The following is a 22,390-nucleotide window of genomic DNA, read 5'->3' on the forward strand; positions in this document are numbered from 1 at the left end:
CCAGGTAAATTGCATCCTGGGGCTTCTTGTTGACATTATAGCCGAGGCAAATGGGGACGCAGTCTGTCATTCCCAGGACCACTCTGAAACAAACATACAGAGATCGATAAGCACATACTGTGAAAGAGAAGGATGGTGTGAAGGTGGGAGAGAGCTCAGCACATTTCGGGGACAGAAAACCTGTGGGATGAGGACAACGGGCATCTCCAAGGAGCAGGTTTTGAAAGGGATCAGGAGAGAAAGACGCTGACACAGCATGTGCCTGCGGAGGCTAAAGGAGGGGCAGCAGGACTGGGCAGGGAGAGTCTACGACCCTGTCTTGGGCCTGACCTCTTTGGAGGTGAGGTGGGGGCGGATCAGAAGAGCCTGGGACTGCAGCGCAGCAGACAAAATGGAGCGTCCATGGGTGTAATCCATGGACTCTGCCTGACCGTCAACAGCTTGCATGCACGGAGAAGGCGATGGCACCCTACTCCAGTGCTGTCCTGGAAAACCCCATGGACAGAGGAGCCTGGTAGGCTGCAGTCCATGGGGTCGCGAAGAGTTGGACATGACTGAGTGACTTCACTTTCACTCTTCACTTTCACGCATTGGAGAAAGAAATGGCAATCCACTCCAGTGTTCTTGCCTGGAGAATCCCAGGGATGGGGGAGCCTGGTGGGCTGTCATCTACGGGGTTGCAGAGAGTCAGACACAACTGAAGCGACTTAGCAGCATGCATACTAAGTCACTTCAGTCATGTCTGACTCTGTGCGACCCCATGGACGGCAGCCCACCAGGCTCCTCTGTCCACAGGATTCTCTAGGTAAGAACACTGGAGCGGGTTGCCATTTCCTTCTCCAGTCAACAGCATAGGCTAGTGATCTTTGATGATGAGCCTCAGGGAAAAGACAGCCTAAATTCAAGGTCTGACAAGCTGTGAGAGTCTGAGCAGGAGAGGTGGAAAGTCCTGAATGCCCCAGGCCAAGATCCAGCCCCTTCTCCTGGGTTTTAACTCCAGGAAATCCACCAAGTTATCCCAGTGGAAAAACCAAACACACACCCCCACTGACTCTGGCAGGAAGAAAGGAAGAGTAATAGTGTGAAATATGTCCAGAGAATTCACTACAAGAACTCACTCATCGGGGAGAGCATCACTAGACCCACAACCATCCTGAAGAAGGGGCTCACCGCACCAGCCTTCCTGCCTCACCTCAGTGTGGGGAAGAGGAGGGCGGATAGTGTGAGAAATACTTGTAAAGGTGGCCCTGCAGAGACACAGGGCAGGAGAGGACTGGGCTTTAATTGTAAGATTATAAACTGCTTCCCTTCCCTATATCCACGGGGCTCCAGTGTAGGAACAGCAGGTCACAGATACAAAAGCTGCATATACAATCTATTTAAAAAGGACTTGTGTGAGTGGAGTGAGTCAGACAGGGAAGTAGAAACATCATATGACATCTCTTACATGCAGAATCTAAAAAGACATGATACCAATGAACTTATGTACAAAAGAGAAACAGAATGAACTTACGGTTGCCAGGGGAAGTTTGTGACGGGCATGCACACACTGCTCCGTTTAAAACGGATAACAAAAAAGGACCTGTGTAGAACGGAATTCTGCTCGACATATTTGGCAGCTTGGATGGGAGGGGAGATGGGCAAGAATGGATACATGTATGGGCTTCCCAGGTGGCTCAGTGGTAAAGAATCTGCCTACCAATGCAGGAGACATGGGTTCAGTTCCTGGGTTAGAAAGATCCCTTGAAGAAGGACATGGCAACTCATTCCAGTATTCTTGCCTGGAATATCCCATGGACAGAGGAGCCTGGAGGGCTACAGTCCACAGGGTCACAAAGAGGTTGGCTTAATCCCTTCACTGTTCACTTGAAACTATCACAGCATTGTTCATCAGCTATGAATGCTAAGTTGCTTCAGTCATGTCTGACTCTTTGCAACCCTATGGACCGTAGCCAGTCAGGCTCCTCTGTCCATGGGATTCTCCAGGTAAGAATACCTGAGTGGGTTGCCATGCCCTCCTCCAGGGGATCTTCCTGACCCAGGGATCCAACCTGGGTCTCCTACCTTGCAGGCAGATTCTTTACCACCGAGCCACCAGGGAAGCTCTTTTACTGGAGTGGGTTGCCATGCCCTCCTCCAATCAGCTATATTGCAGTACAAAATAAAAAGTTAAATAAAATATAAATAAAAAGTTGTCGTTTCCAGGGAAACCAAAAATACCAGGGAAGACAAAAACAAGGATGTCAGAGGAAGCTGAAACTTCTGACACCTACAGCTGCAATAAAGAGTCAATTCAGCCCAACTCCCAGCCAGACTGACATAAAACCTCACACACGTTCTCATAGTCTGAGATAAATGTCCTAGGGTACAACTGCCGTGTCCTTTGGGTGCCAGAAGTGTAAGTTTTTAAAGAGGATACCAAGCTCTTTTCCAGAATGCCTGCACCAGTCCACATTTCTATTAACAACATAAGAGGGATCTAGCCTGTCCACATTCTAGCCAGGATTGTCTAGAAATAGTGGTCACCAATTTATTTTTATTTTTATTTTTGCCATTCTGGTAAGAGTATATTAACGGTTCATTGTGATTTTAATTTGCAACTCTCTAAATGTTAATGATATTTAACATCTGTCAGTAAAATATCCGTCACATGTTTATTTTCCAATTGGGTTGCTTTTTGTTTGTTTTTACTAATGAGTTTTGAGAGTCCTTGATATATTCTTGATATTAGTTATTTGTTTGGATATATGGTTTTCAGACACTTATCCCCAATCCACAGTTCATCTTTTCAAACTCTTAACAGGATATTTTGCAGAGCAAATTTTGCGAGATCGCGTGTATTTTCTTTTTATGGATCTTGGTTTTTTAGCAAGTCTAAGAACTTTTTGTGTAGCCCCAACTGCTGAAGATGTTCCTGTGTTATTTGTTTGCAGTCATGTGTGACTCCACAGTTGTCTCGAAACAGAAAGATGTCATTAAAAGGGACATTGGTTCCAATAGAATTAAGCACATTGACCTTGAGGAATTAAAAGGGAAGTAAGGCAAGATTTCTGACCCAGCAGGGAACCCAGGTTGGATCTTAAGCCTAGGGAAGATGACAGGGAGTCCTTACCTGTCATGAGTCCTTAGCTCTCCCATTCCTTAGTTCAGATAAGGACTGAACTAGATAACATGAGAGTCTAGAGTCAGAAGGTGATCTGGCGGTTAGCCAGTTCCTAGGAAAATAGTAGAAAGTCAATGTGGGACCAGAACCCTGGTCACTGGAGCTACTAGCAATTATAGAGATATTGACAATCTCTGTGCCCATCAGCAAATTCAATTCCAGACTTATAGATAAGGAACAAGTCCATAGGAACTGTCTCCAACTACAATTAAAAGCAAGGAGTCAGGATGATAAATTTAGACAGGTGTGTAACACAGGATAGTCCTTGATAAATTGAGTGTCTATTCATATATCATTAATATAATTATCTGTCTAGATATGTGTTCATTTCTCTAACTACCCATCATCTATCTGTCATCTATCTATCTCAGTAGGTTGGTAGAGGTTGACGACGGCCTGAGAGCAAACTAGAGGTTTGTTGACTACAATAACTTCTAGTCCTCTTTTAGAAAGAAATATCAGGTGGCTTAGGGACAAGCCCCTTATCAAAAAACTACAGAAAATTAAGCCAAGAGTCGGGAACCATCAAGGTTAGCTACTCATATTCCCCTTCTAAGTGAAACACTTGACAAAGGGATCAAAGACAGCCATTTATTTTTATTAAAGTGTCTTCTTACTGGAAGCCAGTGTAAAGGCAAGATGAAGCTGGGTCATCCGTGTTGCTTTGGGATCTTAACTGCCTTCCTTATTTATCCCACATGGTTGGAGTGCCACACAGCATTTCAGAGACTTCTGGCAGAGACCTATAAGTTCTTCATTTATCTGACAAGACTCGATGCATTTCCCTTTAAGCTTGAAGCACTTCTCGTCAAAAAATCCACTCCTGGCTACACAAGGAAGAAAGAGCCACCTGGATTAACTCTTCTCTCACAGATGCCTACTTACCAGGTACAGTCATTTAATTGACCAACGAGGATTTCTTTATGAGTTGTTATAGTGCCTCATCTCGGTAAGTGAGATGGCAGTGAGGGAGTGTTTCCCATTTGACTTTCCTGTCGTTTTGTCACACAGGATGAAAGGCCAGGAAGGACAGATCCGTCTTCCAGCATGTTGGATTACGTTGGGTTGGGGGGGTAGGGGGAACTTTGGGAAACAGAAGCTAATGTTCTTTTATCAAAATCTGTTGGGACATCATCAACTTGTTCTTATAAACACCGGTGTTGGTAAGCTTCCCCAACACACTCTCGAAGTGCTACTTGGTGAGGGTGGAGCAAGACCCGGGGCTGGGGAGATGTCCCAGGACTGCACTGAAAAGAAGTAAATGCATAGAAAGCAAAACGTTTACTGTAGTGGATAGAAGTGGAGAGATTGCTTTAAGAGGCTCAGTCTCATTTTCTCACCACATTCCATCAAAAGTGTTGAAGACCAGGAAGGTGGACTCTGTTGGGAGTGGTTCTCCCAGACTTTCCTTCTGCTGCTCTGCACGGGAGGCCAGTTCTGGCCTTAGTACTCGAGGAAGAGCAATCACTGGAGTAGCCAGTTTCAACTTAAAGACAGGCAGTGGATCTTTTCTTTTCTTAACATTTTGTTTTGCTTATTTTTTATTTTTTTGGCCATGCCATCCCATGCGAGATCTTACTTCCCCAACCAGGGATCAAACCCGTGACCCTGCAGTGCAAGCACAGAGTCTTAACCACTGGCCTGCCAGAGAATTCCCCAGGCAGTGCATCTTAGCAGTATCAACATTTTAGAGTTGCACAATTTGGGTGTATGTAATGAAAGTGTCAGATGTACACAAATTGCAATTCATGTCAACTTATAAAGGCACCTAATTCACATACCTATAAAATTAAAACCAGATGGATTAGTGTCAGCATATGTGCTAATCATATGAGCATCAGCATGTAAGTTTATAAGTTTAAATACCCCAGTATTTCAAAGCTCAGTGAACGCTGGCTCCCACCCCAGGAAACTACATTCCTTCTGCCGTCCTAACAGTAGAGGGCTGTCTCAGGCCAGGGGCGCTGGACCTCACTCTGACAAGAGTCCTTGTATTAGGTCCAGTTCACAGTGATGGCCCAGAAAGAGAACGGCTCTGGAATGAGCATGCATCCTCGTGCCTACAGGGCTTCTTCCGGATCATCACAGACACCATCTAGAGGGTGACATAACCCCGTGCCTGTGTGTGGACGCATGGCTCATTGGTAGGTCAGTTTCATTTAGTTACATTAGATAACTTTATAGTATATCATCTTGTGTTTATTAAGTATGAGTGATCTAGAAAGGGTGCCTTGGTCAGTTTCCAACGTGTCCACCAAAGCCAGTGGAAGGAACAGCTCAGGTGCTAGATCCCCACATGCGCACTTGCCCTAGAATCCGCTCACACAGGGTAACTGCAGAGCAGGCCAGAGACATGCGCAGCTGCCATGGGACTTCTGAGCATCATGTCAGGGGTATCACTGGTATTAGGTACAAACTCGGACTCACTGTCTGTTCTAGAAAGCCCTTCGATCACCTCTCCGGGATGTGGGACGAGCCTAGCCTGGGACTATACTTTTGAGTGGGATCCAAATGGAGCCCTTGGAGGTCCCGGGGTCGATGACCGGGGTTCTGATTGGGAAAGGACCTTTCCCCTCCCTGGGGTGAGACAGATCCAGCTTCATGTCCTGGCTTCCCTCCTGCTTCTCCGCAGAACTTTGAAGAGCTGCTCAGCTATTTAAAGTTTAACTTCTACAGCTGTGAAATACATGTAACATGTATTCATGTATTGAATTATGTAACATGTATGTAACATGTATTTGGCTTGGCCTTCCAAGCCAAAGAGGTTTGCTATGAATATCACTAAATTAGAGGTAAGACGGAGACTCCCTTAAAGGCTCTGGCACTGGAGAGAAAAGTGCATTTCATTACATGACGGCTTTGTCTCAGCATCCAGCATTACAGCCTGTGATTAAGGAACGGCACTTTAAGCTTTCCTGTTTTAAGTGGTAACACCACGACCAGCGTGATACACAGTGTCTCCAAGCTCCACCCCCTTTCTCATCCATTTCTTCCTTTCTCTGTCTCTCTCCCCTCCCGGTCTTAATCTCTATCACAACTATTTTATAAGAGATCCATCAATGGCTAACCTTGCTTTTAATTTTTTTTCCAAGTTTTTGTTAGTGAGTGTAAGACTGGGGAGGACCAAAAGGTATCTTTCCTGGCATATCATGATATCTTCAAACCTGTGACAGCCCATCCTAGACAACAACAAATGCAAAGGATTTGCAGCAGAGGCATTAGAGGAAAATAGCCTCTGGTCCCCTCTGCAGGGCTCCTGGCCAAGGGGGCTCACAGCATTCTAGAGCTGACTGTGCCCAGGAGCTCACTGAGACAGATCCTCTCTCCGGGCCTCCACCTCCAATAACCTTCCCTACCAAAGTGCTTGTTTTACCTGGGGCCAGAAAGAAGAAGACAGCAAAGAGAAAGAGGGACGTCCTCATGACTTGCAGGTCTCGAGAGATCAGCACAGTGACCACGAGACAGGAGCAGCAAGCACCCACATTTATAAATTTCTCCAGCCCGATAGCCTCTTGATCGGTGAGGCGTGGCAGAGGCAAAGATGTGCTTGCGCTCCTCTCAAGGTAGCCCACGGACACCTGGGGGGAGAGGGAGACCTGAGCTGTCCACTTTAACCCTCCCCCTTGGGAGAGAGGGAGCGCAATGCCTCTCTTTAGGACAACGTGGAATTAGGGGGCTATGCATCCATCCGCATCGCCCCGCTGCTATGATGACTGCTAATGTCAAGATACCCTAGAAGTATTTGTTGAAACAACCATAGAGCTCCCCCAAAGAGGGGATATATGCATACATTATGACTGGTTCACTTTGCTGCACAGCAGAAACTAACACAACAACGTAGAGCAACTATACTCCCATAGAAATTAATTAAATCGACAACAAGCCAACCACAAACGCCTCAAAAGCTATGTTATGCAAAGGTGGTTTTCATATGTGATCTGGATAAGTTCACCAGTTCACTTCCTCCTGTTCTGCTGATATCAATAAGTGACAGAACATATAAATACATTCGAGAAAACAGACATGTTTCTGAGCAGAAGAATTCCAGTCGGTACTTGTGGATGCTCCCGATCCAGGAGCTGGAGCTTAATTATTTCAGTTTAAAGGAAAGTGAGTTGCTTTCAAAGAAGAGACTGTGGAAGAAGAACAGTCACGTAAGACTGGGGGAGCCTGGCAGGACAGCCTGACAGGTGGTCAAGGTCATCTCGGGAGGGGTCCGTCACATTCGCATCATGTAACCCTGAAGTGATGAATGGGTTGGGAAGGACACACCACCCTTTGTTCTCCTTCTCCAAACCCCAAACCCAGTCCCCGTCAGGAGAAAACATCAGAGAAACTGGAATCCTGGCGTTTACCACGTAGTCATGTCCTACTGTGACTTTCTCTGTTTTGACAAGTGAACCACGGTTATTAACATGAGTAACTTTCAACATGGACGTTAACATTGGAGGCGCTGGGGGTAGTGGGTAGGTGGTCACACTCTATACTGTCTTTGCAACTTTCCAGGAAATCTAAAATTTTTCCAGACTAAAAACTGCATTTTAAAAAGCAACTGGGGAATATCCTATCTATCTTTGGCCTTTGTCAGCATGTTTTTGTTAGATATTTCTTTATGCATATCCAGTTAGGAATGATTCACCAAAACAATGTGTTTTCTCCTATTTCCTTCCAACCTCCCCTAAGCAGACTGAAGCCCCCCAAGGAAAGACAAACTTCTGGATATTTTCAGTGATACACAGTTTCATTTATCTTATTATCTTGTCATCTCGTTGATGTTTTAAATTTATTTACTTGTTTTTTGGTTGCGCTGGGTCTTTATTGCTGCATGCGGGCTTTCTCTAGTTGTGGCAAGTCGGGGCTCCTCTCTAGTTGCGGTGCGGGGCACCTCGGTGCAGCGGCTTCTGCTGTGGAGCACGGGCTCTAGAGCATAAGCTCAGTAGTTGTGGCTAACGGGCTGGGTCGCTCTGGGGCATGTGGGATCTTCCTAGACCGGGGACTGAATCCATGTCTCCTGCATCGGCAGGCAAATTCTATACCATTGAGCCACCAGGGAAGCCTGATATGGGTATATGGGTATAATTTTCATACCCATAGGACTTCCCTGGTGGCTCAGACGGTAAAGCATCTGTCTACAATGTGGGACACCCGGGTTCAAGCCCTGGGTTGGGAAGATCCCCTGGAGAAGGGAATGGCAACCTACTCCAGTATTCTTGCCTGGGAAATCCCATGAACAGAGGAGCCTGGTAGGCTACAGTCTATGGGATCGCAAAGAGTCGGTCACGACTGAGCGACTTCACTTCACTTCACTTCACTTTCAAACCCATGGTTTTGCACGTGTGTGTGTTTGGTCTATTAGCTCCCTAGGTTATTTCATCCATTTTCATAGCATTACTTGTTTTTTTGTCCAAACCTTGAGGCTTGTGGTATCTTAGTTCCCCAACCAGGGATAGAACCCAGGTTCCCTGCAGTGGAAGCAAGGAGTGCTAACCACTGGACCCCCAAGGAAGTCCCAATACCCGTGTTCTTAATGAATTAAAGAGATGTGGTAGTTATGGCTTTGGTCTTCTCAGTGGGGTTGTTACAGGTTCAAGGACTCAGAAATAACTAGGCAAAATGACTGCTACCCCTCCCTTTCTCCTTGGGAAAGTTAGGGAAGTGACACTCTACGCTTCTCGAGCTCTCACAGGGCACCAGGGCTCCTGGGAGCATTCCACGTGTTCAACTCATTCTTGTCATCATCACACCAGATCCTCAGACCAGCCGGAAGAGGTAGGAGAGTGACTGTGCTCACTCTCAATAACTGTGAGCTGGTCCTTGCTCGACAGATGAGCTCGCTGAGCTGGGAGAGTGGGCTGGGGCTTCCCCCTACTCCCTGCACCAGGGCTGAGCTGCCTTGGTCTCTCAGCTCCTGGCCTGGCGTCCCTTCTACCAGCCCAGAAGGCATTCCCCCAACACAAGGACCGGTGGAGGCCAAGGGCATCACCCTGGTCCTTGATCCTGGGAAACGGAGCATGTAAGTGTACTTTCTTTATGGATTCACTTCACTGACCAAGAGCACATCACATTACTTTCAAATATAAGGGAGCCTCTCGTCCTCTCAAAGGAATCACAAATCTCCCTTCTGAAGAGTCCTCCTGCAGAGATGGCGCCGAGCAGGAAGATGTTTTATTTTGTCTTGGCCTTTTTCTTCATGTTGGCTCAATTTCTGTCAGGTAAACGAGAGTAGATGGGATTTTGACGGGGTAGATCATAAAGCTTGATGACTTCTATGCGCCACCCTGAAGAAGAGCGACAGTCAGCTCCCCACTGCACTTCTCATGGCAAGTCTTGAACTAGCAATAGCATTTTCTAAAAGCAAACTATGATTCCTTAAAAAAAAAAAAAAAAAAAAGAAACTTATTGGATACCAGGAGTTCCAGCCTTCAAAAATAGAATAAGATTCAACCTCTGTGTAAGAGTTTTCCCAGTGTTATTTCCCTGCATTGGTTTTCATATTCAAAATGTGCTTTGTTTTGAATTTAGGGTGCCAGGCAGGACTCCAGTATTCCCAGCCACTTTCAGCAGGTAAGATAAATCCCTTTTTTACTTTTAGGAACTCTGGCCCTGTCAGGTATCTTGAACTCCCAGAGACAAGGAAGCCGTGGAAATAGAACTGCCTGATATCCCAGACCAACTGATATCCAGACTAACTCCACCTTTTCTTCCTCTTGTTCTAAGCATCATATCTGGATTTTTCCATTTCACAGAGAAACCTCTTTGTTACTGGTTTGTCATTTTTGTCATGGTGCTTTGGATTTCATGGCTGTTCTCATGACATCATGGTACTAACTAAACCAAGGTCACAGGACCAAGCTTATACCAGCCAATTAACACTGCTCTGAGAGCACGCTTACCCAACTCTTAACAGCCTCTGCTCCTAAATCCAGTAAACTGTGTCCTGAATGTATACCAGTGGTCTAAAAAGGGGGTCAGGGTGGTTCAGTGAAAATCCATCACCACTGCAGATGACTTGGTCATAATGAATAGCCCAGTGATCTTTTTTGTAAACTCACCCAGTATAGGAAAAAAGCATAGTATAAACAGAACTGAAAGAAATATTCCTGGGTAATTCTAAACAACATTTAAAAGTGTTCAGACAGAATTTCAGAGTGGGAGAGCGACTGAGGTTGCCTCTGTCGCTGAGTGCTTACTATGCCCCAGGCAAGCTCTTAACAACTTTATGCGCTTTATGTCATTTGATCTTCAAAACATCCCTTTGAGGCAGATACTATCGTAATCATCATTTTTATGGAGGACGAGACTAAGCAGTTTAGTGAGGACACATGGCCATTACCTGGCCCAAACAAAACTGAACCTAAGTCTTGAAACTCTACCCTCAAAGATCTTTCAAAACCACAAGATCTCTCTCCCATTTTCATTTTGTGACTTTTGCAGCAGCATCAGGTATGTATTTTTTAATAGTCTGTAACATACATGACATTGTCCAACTGTGCTTATACTTTTGACCCATGCAGTTGTTAAACACACAGAGAAAGGATTGCATCTTCCTCTTGCTTAAACATTAAACTCCCCAACTCTATTCTGAAAAGAAGTGGAGGTCTTTGGAGAAGTCTAGGCTGTTTCTTGAAAACACTCTTTATAGTCATAAGCACAAACCCTCCCTTCTTCTTTGGCCTTGGGGCCTTCCCCCATTCCCAGAGAGTCCTCAGGAAGGTCAAGTCAGCAGCTCTTTCTTGGTGCAGGTGATATGTCTCCCTGTGAGCCGTGCTGGCTCGGTCGGGGCAAATGCAGGAAGATATGCGCTGAGGACGAGAAGATTGTTGGAAATTGCAAAGTGAACTTTTTCTGTTGCCGGCAGAGGATCCTGTAAGCCACACCAGCTCTCTTCTGGCTTCGGAAATGGGACTGGAGGTTCAAGGAACGTGGAGAGAAGTTATGTAGCTTAACCTAGTCACACAGTGAGTGTGAATTCAGGATCATTCTCATTTCCTTCTCCCTTTGTTTTGGTCCTTTGCTTTTTTTTGAAGATAATCTCTAAAAAGGTTGCCAGTGGGGAAAGAGAAGGAAGGAAAGGGGGGAGTAGGAGTTGGGGGGTTAAGAGGTATGAACTGTTATGTATAAAACAAATAAGCTATAAGTATATATTGTACAGCATGGGAAATAAAAATATTTTATAATACCTTTAAATGTAGTATAATCTATAAAACATAGAATCTCTATGTGGTACACTTGAAAAAATGTAATACTGTAAACCAACTGTACTTAAATTTAAAAAAAGTCAAGACATGAGTTGGTACCTAACAGCTACTCACACAGTCAGATACTATTACTATATATTTATAGAGTCCCTTATAACTTATGAATCTTGCCTGCGTACTTTTCTCATACGACTCACAAACATCTTATATGGGAGATTTTATTGTCCTCGTTTATATTTGAAGAAACTGAGACCAGGGAGGTTGTCATTTGCTCAAGGTCCTAGCTGGAAACCAGCAAAGGGTGTGCCGACCACCACCACGTTCTGTGTATTCATCCCTATGGACTAATTCTAACACAGAATAAAGGGACATGGCATCCACATCACTGTTAATGGAGTTACAGTTCTGTAACAAATTACTTTTTTCCACGTCATTTCTTTTTGTACCAATATGTTGACACTCACTTACTCTAGTACTTATGGTGTATTTTTATTGACTATCTTTGACATAAAACTATGTAAATTCAAGACATACATATTAGTTTGATACATTTCTATCTTATAATATGATTCTGTTGTAGTGACGTTGAGTACCTCTATCACAGGACATACTTATCCTTTCTTTTTACTGTTTGGATAATTAAGTTTTAGTCTCTCAGCAAAATTGTCTGTATTCATTACACTGTGCATTAGATCTTTATGGCTTATTTACTACCTGTTGCAGGTTGGTGCCCTTAAACAACATTGACTTCAGCCCTCCACTCCCATCTCCTGGTAACTACCATTTTACTCTGTGTTTTACATGTTTGGCTTTTTTAGGGTCCACATATAATAGATAGCTTTCAGTACTTGTCTTTTTTTGATGATCTCACTTAGCATAACGTGTTCAAGGTCCATCTACATGGCATTAAAATGGCCAACGGGTACTTGAAAAGATGATTAACATCACTACTCCTCAAGGAAATGCAACTCAGAACCACACCTCACACCACTCAGCATGGCTATAATCAAGAAGACACAGGACAACAGGTGTTAGAGAGTGTATGATGTGTATTTTTTCAAAAACATTTCACATCCACTCAGTTAAGGTCCAGGACACCAACTTTATGTTTCTCTTCCCTTGTGATCCCATGGACTGTAGCCTGCTAGGCTCCCCTCTCCATGGAATTCTCCAGGCAAGAATACTGGAGTGGGTTGCCATGCCCTCCTCCAGGGGATCGTCCCAACTCAGGAATCGAACCCAGGTCTCCAGTATTGCAGGCAGATTCTTTACCTTCTGAGGCACCAAGGAAGCCCTTCTCTTCCTGCCAGTGGGTGAAATGGTACAGATTAATTTAAAGTGTTCAACATGGGATATGCATAAATGGTTGACTCTATAACTTTGCCTTATGAAAAAATTTGCAGTTCACAAAATAAAGGTCAAAATAAAGGCCCTACTCAAACTTGCTCACTCAATTTTAATATGTGACTATGTTGCTCCACATTTGAGAGGACCATGGCCTCATTGGTCTTTCTGCGCTCAGATCCATGCCTGTCTTTTTCCTACTTTGCTCTGTATAACTGGCATATTGTCTGCAAAGTACATTCTCTAAGTTTTCTGGTTTTTCTGGCTGGTATCAGTCTATTGCAAGTGCCTGGAAACTGAATGGTGGATAAGAGAACAGGAGAACTCAGGGTTTCCCTCCCTCGCTATCTCTCTTGGTTTCAGCTTCTGCATCCTCACCTCCCTCACCAGAAGTCCTGCTTCAGGCCCAGCTCCCACCGTCTCGTCCTTGCTCCTGAGCTCACACCAGAGCCTCTTGTTTTTCCTCCAACCATCCGGCAGAGGGGTATTTCAGCTGTGGCTAATGTTAGGGTTGCCTCACTGCTCCCATTCTACAAGTTCAGTTCTTCCAACACTTTATCACCACCTGCCCAAATTAAATTATTTCTTCAAGCTTCTGGTGTGGGTACCATTTCATGTCTGACATGAATGTAAATAAATCAGACAACAGAGCCTGACTATGTACATTTGATCAGTTGATCTAAGACAGAATGCTTGTGGGACTCTACACAGTGTTTCCTTCATTCTCACAGGAAACAATTCAGGGAAGTGGGAAGTGGAGGATCTGATCCTAAAAATCTGGGTGAGTCACCATCTGCCAGAGGATGGTCCTTCTCCCCAGATCTCCACAGTGAGCATGCAGCTGATGACTCATAGAACATCACAAAGCCAGGGTACTCCTTACTCATCCCACATCCCATACTGCCTGACTCCAAAAACTGAAACTATTCTGGATCTGAACTAATGCTCTTTTACAGAATTCATGTACGTGTCTCAGAGTCCTACAGAGTGGAGGACCAGTGGTTGTGCCCTGCTATTACCTTAATCATTACCCTAAACAGCATCCAGAGTCAGATGGCTTATGGTCTCAGAGGGCACCTCTCATATATGTTCAACCATTCACAAATTTCCCTTCTTCCTCTTGCTCTCTCTTCTCTTCCATACTTTGCTCCTTTTAGAACTTCTCTCTTCAGTTACCTCTTTTGCCTTGAGACACCCGGTCCTTCCTACAGAATAATATAGTCTCAGCTCACACTAGCTTCTTGTTATCTGAAAAGTCAGTCCTTTCAGATGTCAAGCAGATGCCTCAGGTAAGTGTCTGTTGATTCCTCAGTAAATTATGGAGATCTCTGATTACTGGTTTCTGCTGAATCTTCTGAAGAGGAAGGTTCTAGGTGATGGATGGGGCAGAGAGAAGTGGCAAGGAAGAGAGACCCTGGGGCTGGGTCTCTCCTACAGTGTCCCCACTTGAGTTGGTCTACATAATGCTCCTGGTTAGCAAGCACTGAACTCCATCAATTCCGAAGCTGTAGCTTTTGTAAGCCTTATGCTAGATGGCTAGTACCCTTTCCTGGTTCTGGGTTCCACTTCAAAGCCCTCTCACAATAACTGAAAGGAAACGATGGTGCCTACAGAGCAAGACGGATCAGCTTGGCCCAAATTCCCAAAAGGCAGAGGACAAAACGCTAAGTATCGTTAACTTCCACAGTCCTGACTGAGGTGCTAAACCGCAAAGGCAAGGAGAGTAAAGAGGCTGACCTCAAAACGAGTTCTGAAACACAGCCTTGTACCTACCTGAGGGTATAAAAGAAAACTAGAGAAGGCAGGGGCAGGGTTTCTCTGTGGTGCTGTGACTGTGACTTCACTCAGCCTCTCGTGGGGAAAGGTGAGGAAAATAGCACGTTCACATCAAAGCTTAAGAGACTGAATCCAAGGAAGGCTGCCTGGAGAGCGAGACCAGTCACCCTGTAGTGCTCACGCCTGGAAAGAGCTGTGGCTGGGGCCGCCTCTGACGGTAGGACAAGAACAGAACAGCACCGGGTAGCTGCCCTTAGGATATTAGGCAGAGGGATGGGTGTGATTCTCACGGACCACAGAAAGGAAAAGGGTGAGAAGAGATACACCCTGCACACAGTCACCAAAAGAGAGCTGCAATGGTTACACTAAAAGCTGACAAAACCGACTTTAAGACAAACTGGCTACTAGAGACCAAAGAACATTTTTATAAAAAGTAAACCCCATGAGACCTCATCTACGGCCCAGCCCATCCAACAACAGCAAAACACAGATTCTCTCGAGTTCACATGAAGTATTCTAGAGGACTGGCCATATGTTAGGCAGAAAACATCCTCAATAAAAAGGGTTGAAATCAAGGAAAATAGGTTCTCCAACCACGAGGGAATAACAGAAGCACACTTAGGAAAGTCTCAAATGTGTTACAATTAAATCATACGCACCCCTCCCCCCCCACAAATAAATAATGAGCCAAAGAAAAAAAATCGTAAGAAAAATTAGAAAATATTTCAGGGTGAATGAAAATGTAAAAAAACAAACAAACACAAAACTTATGGGATGCAGCTAAACCAATGCTTAGAGGAAAAAAATTATAGTTTCAAATGCCTGTATTTAGAAAGAAAAAAGATATCAAATCAATAAAGTCATTTTCTACCTTTAGAAACTAAAAATGAAGAGCCAACTAAACCTTTTTTTTTTTTAGTATGTGGAGCTCATTCTGTATTTTGGAGTGAAAAGATGCCCTTTCAAAGCCATCTTTTGATTAACAATAATATTCCTATTTTATATAAGCAGTTGAATGTTTAGGCATACAGTTGGTAACAACATTTTCTATTATTCTGCTGGTAATGGCAGTCTTGCGTGTGTCGTCTTTTGACCTCTACTCAGCAACAGACGGCAAGTTCAGGCTGGGAACACTTCTTTATCGAGAGATAAAAGCCCACACAGCCTGTATTGGGCTTGTAACCTTGCATGGGAATACCTGCCCCTCTTTCAGGCCTCCAGAATGCTCTTTTATTTTCTTATTCTTTTTGGCCACACTGCATGCAGGTCTTATTTCCTCAACCAGACACTGAACCCACGCCCCCTGCATTGGAAGAGTGGAGTCTTAACCACTGAACTGCCAGGGAAGTCCCCAGCTTTAAGTAACTTTGATTCTGTCCTTGTGCCTGTCCTAAGTTTAGCAAGGTGGCAGATTATTTTTACATATTTATTTTTGGAGCTTTAACTGCTTCATGCCATGTTGTAATCAGAGAACTCATTCCATTCTGGTCCATTTTTCCAAATTTGACTTTTCTCCAAAACATGTCTGTCTTTATTGTAACTTTCATATCCTTCACGTAGGTTGGTTTTTTCCTCTAGACTTTCACTTGTTATCAACGGAAATGATCATCTGTTAGGAGCTCATTTCAGTTTATTAAAAATGGAATTCCTCATTTGATTTTTTTCATGTTTCTTCCTTTATAAATTGGGCTTCTCTGATAGCTCAGTTAGTGAAGAATCCACCTGCAATGCAGGAGACCCCAGTTTGATTCCTGGGTTGGGAAGATCCACTGGAGAAAAGGGATAGGCTACCCACTCCAATATTCTTGGGCTTCCCTTGTGGCTCAGCTGGTAAAGAATCTGCCTGCAATGCCAGAGACCCAGCTTTGATCCATGGGTTGGGAAGATTCCCTGGAGAAGGGAGCGGCTACCCACTCCAGTATTCTGACCGAGAGAATTCCACAGACTACATAGATCATGGGAACTCCAAAGAGTTGGACACTACTTTCACACTTTCACTTTCCTTTATTTAATTGCTCTTTCATGTCTTTAGTCCATTTTTCTATAGAAATGTTTATTCTTCTCTTAATGATTTTTAAAACTCTTTATATCTATTTCATGTCAAATCTTTTGGATAACTCCCTTACTTAAAACCCTTTGATGACTTTGCTTTGATTTTAGGATAAAATTCAAATTTCTTAGTAACATACAAATACACATGGTATTTACTGTCCAACACATATTTGTTGAATGAATACTATTCCCAGAAAATATAAACTATAAGCATATGTAATACTAACATTATTACCCTGAGTAATAATATCTTACATGTGTAAAACTTTGAACATTTAATGATAGTTCTCATACTGATTGCTTGATTATTCACAGATTCCTCTAACCAGGCAGCTATCAACCAATAAGTCAAATACATATATTTTGAGCACCTATTGTTAAAAATACTGTTGTAAGGAATGAATGGGAAGAAAAAAGATGAAAAGAAAGTTATTTTCCTTTATGGAGTTTATAATACAAATGAGGAGATAAATATTTTTCATAGAGTATAATTTGAAAAAGATATATACCAGGTGCCAATCAATAATGGCTGAGAGAATCTTATGAAAGCAAAATGCATGTAAAGTCTTAGATAAGGATAAAAAGAATGGTGGTATGGACCCTATGGAAGTGGTAGGGCTTGAGAAGGGGTTTATGGAACATAGGAGAAATCTAGACAGAGATGTAGAAGAGAGCATTCCAGGTAGGAAGACAGGAGAAGACAAGGTACGTCTCTCCTAAGTGTTTACCCAGCAGCCCACATATTATTCAGTGGAGCATGGAAAATAGTTCACTGTTAATGAACACTAGAAACCAAAATCAACGTCCCACTGTTTCAGAGCTTTAGAACTTGTTTCAATCAATTTTCCTTGATAAAACAGCTAGATTCCTGCCACTGTACCTCCTTCATCCTCTCTCCACTGAAGCCTGGAGCCATGAAAACCTTCTTCTTCATGTTTGCTGCCATGATTCTTCTTGGTCAGATTTTCTCAGGTAAGCGGGAAATCTTCACTGATATAAGGATGTCAGTCTGTTCAGGATCTGTCTTTTGAGAAGAAAGCTCAGCTTTCAGCAGAGTACATGACTCAGCCCTATGTCCTGAAAAGGTCCCAGAACAAACCAGTTACAGGAAATCTTTTCCTAAGCTTAGACACAAATCAGTGTGGCCACACTGATCCAGGCCACCTTCAACCAGAAGAATATCTCATTAATTTCCCTAAAAGCTCTACAAAGGGGTTCAGAGTTCTCTTTATGTTTAAATCTCTTTCCTCCTATAATCTTTGACCTAACTGCAAAGTAAGACAAAGTGATTGCTTTAAAATGAGAGAAAAAGTTAGAGACAAACTCCAAAAGAACTTGTTAATTTAGAGAAATGTAGCCTCCGTAGCCTAAGAGAAGCTAAACTTATGATGGTCCTTAGTCTATTTTTTCAAGTCTAACTAACTGGTACAAATCTCCTAATCCTAGATTATCCTGGACCTTTTTTCTGGCTCTTACACACTGATGGAAAATTATATCCTTTAAAGCACTAACACCTCGATTAGTTTTCTTTGAAGTCCTTGAATCCTTAGAAATGGGTTCTTTTTACTCAATACAGCCAAGACTTTATCCCTAATCTTTCTTGTTCATTCCCTTCTCAACCATCCTTCATTCCTTCTGTTATGATGCCTTTCCTCATGGGGTTCTCCATGCATCACACAGCATCTTGTCTATTTCTTCTTCGTGGTTTCTGAATTGCTACACTTACTTACTGTGCAATCTGGCCTCAGTCAGTTCAGTTCAGTTCAGTCGCTCAGTCGTGTCCGACTCTTTGTGACCCCATGAACCACAGCATGCCAGGCCTCCCTGTCCATCACCAACTCCTGGAGTTCACTCAGACTCACGTCCATCGAGTCAGTGATGCCATCCAGCCATCTCATCCTCTGTCGTCCTCTTCTCCTCCTGCCCCCAATCCCTCCCAGCATCAGAGTCTTTTCCAATGAATCAACTCTTCGCATGAGGTAGCCAAAGTACTGGAGTTTCAGCTTTAGCATCATTCCTTCCAAAGAAATCCCAGGGTTGATCTCCTTCAGAATGGACTGGTTGGATCTCCTTGCAGTCCAGGGGACTCTCAAGAGTCTTCTCCAACACCACAGTTCAAAAGCATCAATTCTTCGGCACTCAGCTTTCTTCACAGTCCAACTCTCACATCCATAGTACCTAGCTTTTTGTTGTTCAGTTGCTCAGTCCTGAGCAACTTTGCAACCCTGTGGACTGCAGCATGCCAAGCTCCCCTGTCCCAATATCTACTGAATGTGTGTTACCACTAATGAGAAATTGTTCTAGGGACTACAACAAAAGGAGGTAAAGTGGAGGTGAACATTAGAGTGTGGCCTTTGCTCTTTTACTTACTGTTTATTAGCCTATTATTTCTGTGTTGGTCAAAAATAGGTTGCCCATAATAACAAATAAGCATGCAATAAGTTTAGAATGCAAATATATCACAAATAACTATGATACAAAACAGTGCTCACAAGTACCATGAAGAAGAAAAGTAAAAGAGAAGACACAGAAGCAGAAGTTTGTTTCCAACTGGGGAGACCAGGAAAGGCTTCCTGGAAGGTCGTTGTTTGCATCGCACTTTTGAAAATTTTGAAAACCCGCAGGACTAGAAATAAAGAACAGGCCTGAGGAACGTTGCCCTCATGTTTCAAAGCATCTCTTGTAAAATCAGTTTCTTAACTTCGGCCTCAGTCTCTTTCTTGGGGAGCTGGGGGTGGGGGCGGGGTGGGGGTGAAGTCAGACAATGAGTCCAGGCTAAGGAAACGAGTTTTAAGCTGTTCTCTCCATCTCCTTCCATCCAGACTCCAGCTGATTCGAATCAACTGTACCAGGAGATGTGTAAGAGCATCTTATTTCCAAAACTCAGCTCAGACATGCTTGTTTCTCAATAAGGAGCACAGTCTAGGGCCACCACCACCACAACAATCACACAGAATCTCAGCATTGAAAGTGGGTTTAATGATTGATAAAAGAGGTGATGAACACAGACTATAATGCCAACATATTTGATGCCGCTCTCAGCTCCAGTCCTCATAAGATTTATGAACTCTGTGTTTCAATTTATTTCCTATAAATGGAAATAATAACAATAGGGCATTTTTTCAAGATTAAGACATTTTATTATATTAATTAGAGTAGAGGCTAACTGGTTAACTTTACCTTAGAGTAATAGAAAAAAAGGAAGTTTATTTCTCTCTCACGTAAAAGTTCCAAAATAGGTAATTGAGTAGGTTGGGAAGAAGGCTCTTCTGCATCAGGTAAGCCATGCGGGGACCAGGGAGGAAGGTCAATCTTGCCATCCCAAATAGGTGACTATGTCACTGATTCTAAGATGCTCTAAAAGGAAGGAATAAAATTTGAGTAAAAGATTACACAGAAACAGCTCGTATCACTCCAGTCCTATTTCATTGGTCCAAACTCATTCACAAGGTCAGATGGAAATAGAAAACCAGAAACAGTCATCTTTAGCTAAGGATCTGAAAAGTGAAAGTGAAGTAGCTCAGTCGTGTGACCCTTTGCGATCCCATGGATTATATCCCATGGAATTTTCCAGGCAAGAGTACTGGAGTGGGTTGCCATTTCTTTCTCCAAGGGAATCTTCCCTGAGCAGCCAGCCAAAACTCAGAGGCTCTACTACTTACTAACAGATGAAAGGTGAAAATGACTTCTTGGGGACAGTCTCTATATACACTGCTTAAACAGTTCCAGGGGCACTTGATGGAGTTAACTATTATTATTATTCAATTCTCATTGTTCTTATCATTATTATTGTTATTCTTTGCCCCAATTCAATTTAAACATGACATGTCAATTGACTGCTCTGATGCTTGATAAATTTCAGTGATCTATAACTCACAATATCCTGAGTTCAACTTTGGACTACTGAAAATGTTTCCCTTTACTCTGAGCAGAAATCTAAGTTCTTGACATTTTTTTTTTTCCATTGATTAGTCCTACCCTGGTGAAGATACTGGATCACTCCTCTCTTGAAACATTTTACTCTTTTCAGCTTAGTCTCTTTGTTCTGAATGAGCACACACTGCCTCAGTCGCCCTAAGGTTGCTGGTAAAGATAATATTCTGTTGATGGTATTTATGGAGCAGGCTATTGCACTATGTTTCTTTCAATCTTTATAGCAAAAGTGTGAAATTCCACAACCATATGCCAAAGTACTAATTTGCCTATAATGTACATGGCACAAGCTTTATCTTTTGTTATTTATCAGAGACTATTATTTTGGAGACAAGAAAAAAAAATTTCTTGGAAAAGATTGTTCACTGGAATTCAAAAGTGTATCATCTCCTCCCAGGAAGAAACATTCTGTTTGGATACGTCCAATAAAGACAACAGCAGAGGGAACTCTCTTTCATTTTTCCTAATTGAATACAATGGAAGGACACTGTATACACTGAACCAGGGATGTAGTTCAGACACAGCTGTTTAGGTCACATCTGCTTTATCTGATAGCTGTTTAGATCACATCTGCTTTATCTGATAGCTAGATTCACACTCTGTATCTCCTTGGAATTTGGGTGACAGGGAATTCTAAGCTGGCCTGGATGGAGAAGTTTGTGGTAATTAAGTACTAGATAACTGAAGACTAATTGCTTTCTTTGCTTTCTAGCCCCAAGAAGCCTTCAAAGACAGATACGCTGTCTGAAAATGGATGGTCGCTGTGAAGTCGAATGCCTTTCCTTTGAGGATAAGATTGGGGGCTGCAGAGCTGAACTGACACCATTTTGCTGCAGAAAAAGAGTCAATAATTAAAAGCTAAGCAGCAGCTACACAGATCAAAGAGGTGAAGATACTCTGTCTTTGACCTCAGTTCAGCGAACCTCTCTGGATCTTCTCTCCTTTGTGTCTACGTCGGGATTCTCTGAAGCTGTCAGTCCAGTCTCTGATGCTGCAGGAAATACCCTTCCTAGGCTGCAAGCTTCTGGGGTGGGGAGAAGTTGGGGGTGGGGCAGGAAGCTCTCTGTCTTGTTTGCTTTGCATCCCCCTTCCTCATATAGGGGCTTTAGTTACTTTATTGATGGATAAAGTGAGTAAACTAATTAGTAAAAGAGGTAGAATGGAAAGGTTGAAGAGCAAGTCAACGAATTGAGTTTTAAGGTTATACTCCTGGCTTCTACCAGAGATGTGACCTGGGGCTGTCTCCACCGAGATTCTGCTATTTGCAATGTGAGGAGACTCAACTCTGTGGTAAACGGATCCCTTGCTAGACACCAGCTGTGACCTCCTCAGCAGCACCCTCCTCTCTCTCCTTTATACGGAGGAATTATTTAAAATGTCTCCCGTTCCTTGTCTGATCTAGAACATTGAGTTCCACAAAGATTTGGACCTTGTCCAAATTTAAGCTGGCCACAGACTTAGTAGCATCCTCATTCTGGCCACTTACAGTCAGAGCTGATTAAATCATGGTCTGTTCAAGCAGTAAGCCCCCCAGAGATTATCTAATTCAACACCCTCATTATAGGTGAAGCGATCCAAGGTCAAGATCACACAGTTACAGGCTTAGTGACTCTGTTCGGACTTCTCATTTGGTCTTATGTTCTCAGGATGTCCACAGAAAACTGCTAGATGAGCACAGAACAAGGCCAACACTAAAGATGCGCCAGTTTTTAGCAGCTCAAATGAGAAGTCAGATTGAACAAAAAGTTGAAAGCAGCTGCAAAAAAAAAGTGGACACTTTCCAAAATCTCTCCTGGGAACCTTGCTCTTTGGAGCAAATTGAGGCTTGCCTTTATCCTGTTTTGCCAAAATATGGAGTCCCAGATTTCAGGCAGAGCAAAACCTATCTCATGGGCCATTTTCATCCTCGAGGGCTGACACCATA

At 43.3% G+C, this 22,390-nt stretch overlaps 3 protein-coding genes across 3 annotated transcripts; 2 read left to right on the forward strand and 1 right to left on the reverse strand.

Annotated features, from left to right (window-relative positions):
• Positions 1–3,835: 3,835 nt before the first annotated feature.
• Positions 3,836–6,585, reverse strand: LOC138078546 (beta-defensin 15-like). Its single transcript, XM_068971389.1, has 2 exons — positions 6,537–6,585; positions 3,836–3,990 (listed from the first exon to the last, which is right to left on the reverse strand). Exons 1-2 carry the CDS (start codon positions 6,583–6,585, stop codon positions 3,836–3,838), a joined length of 204 nt encoding a protein of 67 aa, XP_068827490.1.
• A 2,720-nt stretch (positions 6,586–9,305) lies between these two features.
• Positions 9,306–11,033, forward strand: LOC138078547 (beta-defensin 105-like). Its single transcript, XM_068971390.1, has 3 exons — positions 9,306–9,375; positions 9,686–9,727; positions 10,906–11,033. Exons 1-3 carry the CDS (start codon positions 9,306–9,308, stop codon positions 11,031–11,033), a joined length of 240 nt encoding a protein of 79 aa, XP_068827491.1.
• Positions 11,034–17,136: 6,103 nt separating this feature from the next.
• LOC138078549 (beta-defensin 107A-like) lies at positions 17,137–21,321 on the forward strand. The gene is made up of 3 exons (XM_068971391.1): positions 17,137–17,238; positions 17,439–17,505; positions 21,179–21,321. The coding sequence occupies exons 1-3, from the start codon at positions 17,137–17,139 to the stop codon at positions 21,319–21,321; spliced, it is 312 nt and encodes a 103-aa protein (XP_068827492.1).
• Positions 21,322–22,390: the final 1,069 nt, after the last annotated feature.

This window comes from Capricornis sumatraensis, chromosome 4 (assembly GCF_032405125.1).
Source record: "Capricornis sumatraensis isolate serow.1 chromosome 4, serow.2, whole genome shotgun sequence".
NCBI classification, from domain to species: Eukaryota; Metazoa; Chordata; class Mammalia; order Artiodactyla; family Bovidae; genus Capricornis; species Capricornis sumatraensis.